Here is a 3,472-nt window from a genome sequence, read left to right on the forward strand (position 1 = left end):
TCTCTTCCACCATCTCTAGGCTGAATCAATTGGTACCAGGAGAGCCAAGAAGCCACACAAGCATCTCTGCCTCTTTGCTCTGGCTCTCCCACCCTCTCCCATCTTTCTCCGCTTCCCTGTCACTGTTATTCCGGGAGACATTCACTTTTCATCTACCTTTCTCCAAGCATCACCAAGCCACTGGCTATATATTTTGCTACAAGGTAAAGAAAGGAGGGGGTGGGGCGGGGGATGTAACCAAGGCTTGAAAGACTTTGAAACTGGAAAATAGGTGTCTGTTTATACAACATACAAGTAATTGAGGGAAGAGGGAAGAGGCAACCTTAGCCCCCGAGTGACAGTATTGTGTTCCTGGGAACTGGGGAGACATCAGCTGAACAAAGACTTATCTAAAAAAAAAAAAAAAAAAAAAAAAAAAACCTTTAATAAAAAAAAAAAAAAAAAAAAAAACCACTTCTGAGCAAGATCGCATCTCTGCTCTGCACTTCCCAGTTTCTCTCAGACGTTTTAAGGAAAGGAAAGGAATCCTACAGGAGCGGAATCTATCTTAACCGTCTTTCTTATTGATTCTTCCGCTCTTAGAAAGTAGAGGAATCAGCCCTTTGATATGCTGATGTTTATCTCTGCATCTCTTTTGTTATTTATAGAGACCTAGAAGAGGAAAAAAGGCACGGGACTTGTCAACACGTCGTTTGGAAAAAATAAACAAACCAATTTCTAGAAATGGTCAAAAACAATTAAAAAGAAAAAGGCTTTTTTTTTGATAGATCAACTAAGTGAACAATCATTCATATAGTCCACATCCTGAGCTATTACCATCCCTCTCTGTGGACACCAGAGAGATGACAGCTGCTTTTTCATTGTTGAATGTAATAAATATTTGCTGCTTTTAATATTTCCTGGAATTCCCCCTTCCCCCGATATTCCTTGGAATTTTAACTCTAAAAGATTGGAGAAAAGATTATCGAAAAGGCTTTTACAAGGTAAGCCTCTTTTATTATTTATTTATTTATTTTTACAGCTTGAAACTAAGTTAGATCGTTCATACTGGATTTATAGGTGCATTTCACTTAATTCTCAAATAAATAAAATGCATACACGGCATGCTACTTGTGAATATTTTAGAAAGATGTGTGGAGGAGAATTTAACACGTTTATTGCCGGCAACCCAGGAACTTTTTCTCCGTACTACAACTATGTGGACGCTTATTGTGATTTTCCATTACTCGCGTATTTGTTTATGCCCTTTCAAGTTGAATGTGTGGGTGCAAGTTGTTCTACTTATAAACATGTCGGTGGAAAGCCCGTAGGGAGTCACATACAGCTCACTTGGAGCATTTGTTTTTATTTTGCCTTAGACGACCTGTTCTCCTCCCAGGGAAATGAAAGCTGTTTTGAAGCCAAATTCACTCCAAAGCAAGTGTAGCTCCGGGAACGGATCATACATCCTCTTGCTTTTGTTTCTTTAGGAGCCAACCCTCCTACACATCGCCGACGCGGATTTCTCCCGCGACAAGCGTCGCTCAGGCGACACACGCCCGGGCCTGGGATTCGCAGCCTGGTCCTTCCTCCCGGTGCTCGCGGTCGGGGCGCGCAGCACCCGCAGGTGCCTTTCCCCTCCTGCCAGCCCCTTTCCGGAAGCCCAAATTCCCCTGAAGTCCTGAGCTTCTGAGCGGGTCCCTCCCAGAAGGCGCGCAGTAGGGGTTCGTTCTCCTGGCACCCGGGAGGAGCCTGGAGAAGTGGCCTTTGCAGGAGCTCAGCGTTAAAGTAAAGCGAGGGACTGCCACGCACGGCCTTTGCCAGGCCGCCCTGGGCAGCTACGGGCTCCCGGGCTCGGCCAGAGAAAACCCTAACTTTGCTGAAAAAGAAGCAGCTCCAGCCCGGGCAACACGCGCAGAGGCCGCCCCCTCCCGCCCCCGGCCTTTCGCGTGCTGCCCGGGCCGCTCCTCCAGCCTCAACCCAGCCGCAGGCATATTCCCGCGAGGTGGTCGGCAGACTGCCCGCCGCTTTGTTTTCTCCCACGCCGCTGCGACTCTCGATCCCCGAAGTGTGTGACTGTCTGTGTGACAGATGGTGCTCCAGGATCCTGCAAGGGCACACTAGGCAATTTTCTGTTGAAAGTAGCCTTCACATTGGTCTAGTCATTTCTTTATTACGGAAAAAACACCAGGGGGGCGAGGAAGTCTTCTCACTCCCGGCCTCCAGATCTCAAGGCTGGGGCGCCTCTCGGTCCCCACTCCAGCACTGGGGGCTCTGCGAGCCTTCCCCACTCCCAGCACCCCAGAGCACCCGGGTAGCCCCAGATCCACGAGAGACCGTCGGGCGCCGCGGCTCTCGGGCAGCTTTGTCGGGGAACTCGGGGCGGGAAGTGCACTCACGCCGGGTCTCTCCGCCCCCACTAACACCCAGATGTATTCGTTGTTAAAAATTTATTCGTTTGTCCTGGGAGAGGAAGAAGTGAGGGTGGCGGAATCGCAGAGCTGGTATTTGGCCAGAGGAGGCACAAAAACCCAGTCGCGGCCCCTCGGTCGACCCCCGCACCAGGCCCAGCGACCTGTCTCGGCCTCCTGCAGGCTCAGATGTTGAGCCCATGATGCGGCCTGGTGAAGCAAGCGCCTTGGGGAGGCGCGGGGCCTTCGCCCTTGGGCCTGCCCCTCTGGGTATCCTCCCTTCATGCACAGCCTGCTTGACCCCAAGCACCCTTTTGGAGAGCGGAGCCCGGGCGCCGAACACGGTGCGGGGAAACTCGCTCCAAGGGTGTGTTAGGCCTTTATGTGTCCTGCCTTGCATCCAAAGGAGAACCTGGTTCCTTTTATTGATTGATCTTCTGACTCCCCCTCAGCCTCCAAAATGATGCTGAGCCCAGACCAAGCCGCCGACTCCGACCACCCCAGTTCGGCGCACTCAGACCCGGAGTCGCTGGGCGGCGCGGACGCCAAGGTGCTGGGCAGCGTGTCGGACCTGGAACCAGTGGAGGAGGCCGAGGGAGACAGCAAGGGCGGCAGCCGGGCCGCGCTCTACCCGCACCCGCAGCAGCTGAGCCGCGAGGAGAAGCGCCGCCGCCGGCGGGCCACGGCCAAGTACCGCTCGGCCCACGCCACCCGAGAGCGCATCCGCGTGGAGGCCTTCAACCTGGCCTTCGCCGAGCTCCGCAAACTCCTGCCCACGCTGCCCCCGGACAAGAAGCTCTCCAAGATCGAGATCTTGCGCCTGGCCATCTGCTACATCTCCTATCTCAACCACGTCCTGGACGTGTAGGGCCCCGGGGCACCGCGGGAGGCAGCCCGGCGGGCGTCTGCGGAACGCGAACTCGACCAACTGGGGCGCCCGCCGCGGGGACCACGGAGGCGGTGGAGGCCCCGCGGGAAGGCCGCCGCGAGAAACTTGGACGCGGAAAGAAGCTCGCCAAATGTTCTCTTTGGTCAGCAGGGCAAGGAGGGAAGGTTTCTGACCCTGGGAGGAGGGCATATCT

At 53.9% G+C, this 3,472-nt stretch overlaps 1 protein-coding gene across 1 annotated transcript; it reads left to right on the forward strand.

Annotated features, from left to right (window-relative positions):
* The first annotated feature begins 2,850 nt into the window (after positions 1-2,850).
* Positions 2,851-3,258, forward strand: NHLH2 (nescient helix-loop-helix 2). Its single transcript, XM_007948727.2, has one exon. The coding sequence runs from the start codon at positions 2,851-2,853 to the stop codon at positions 3,256-3,258; it is 408 nt and encodes a 135-aa protein (XP_007946918.1).
* Positions 3,259-3,472: the final 214 nt, after the last annotated feature.

This window comes from Orycteropus afer, unplaced genomic scaffold (assembly GCF_000298275.1).
Source record: "Orycteropus afer afer isolate SDZICR_OR568_19922 unplaced genomic scaffold, OryAfe1.0 scaffold00010, whole genome shotgun sequence".
Lineage (NCBI taxonomy): Eukaryota > Metazoa > Chordata > Mammalia > Tubulidentata > Orycteropodidae > Orycteropus > Orycteropus afer.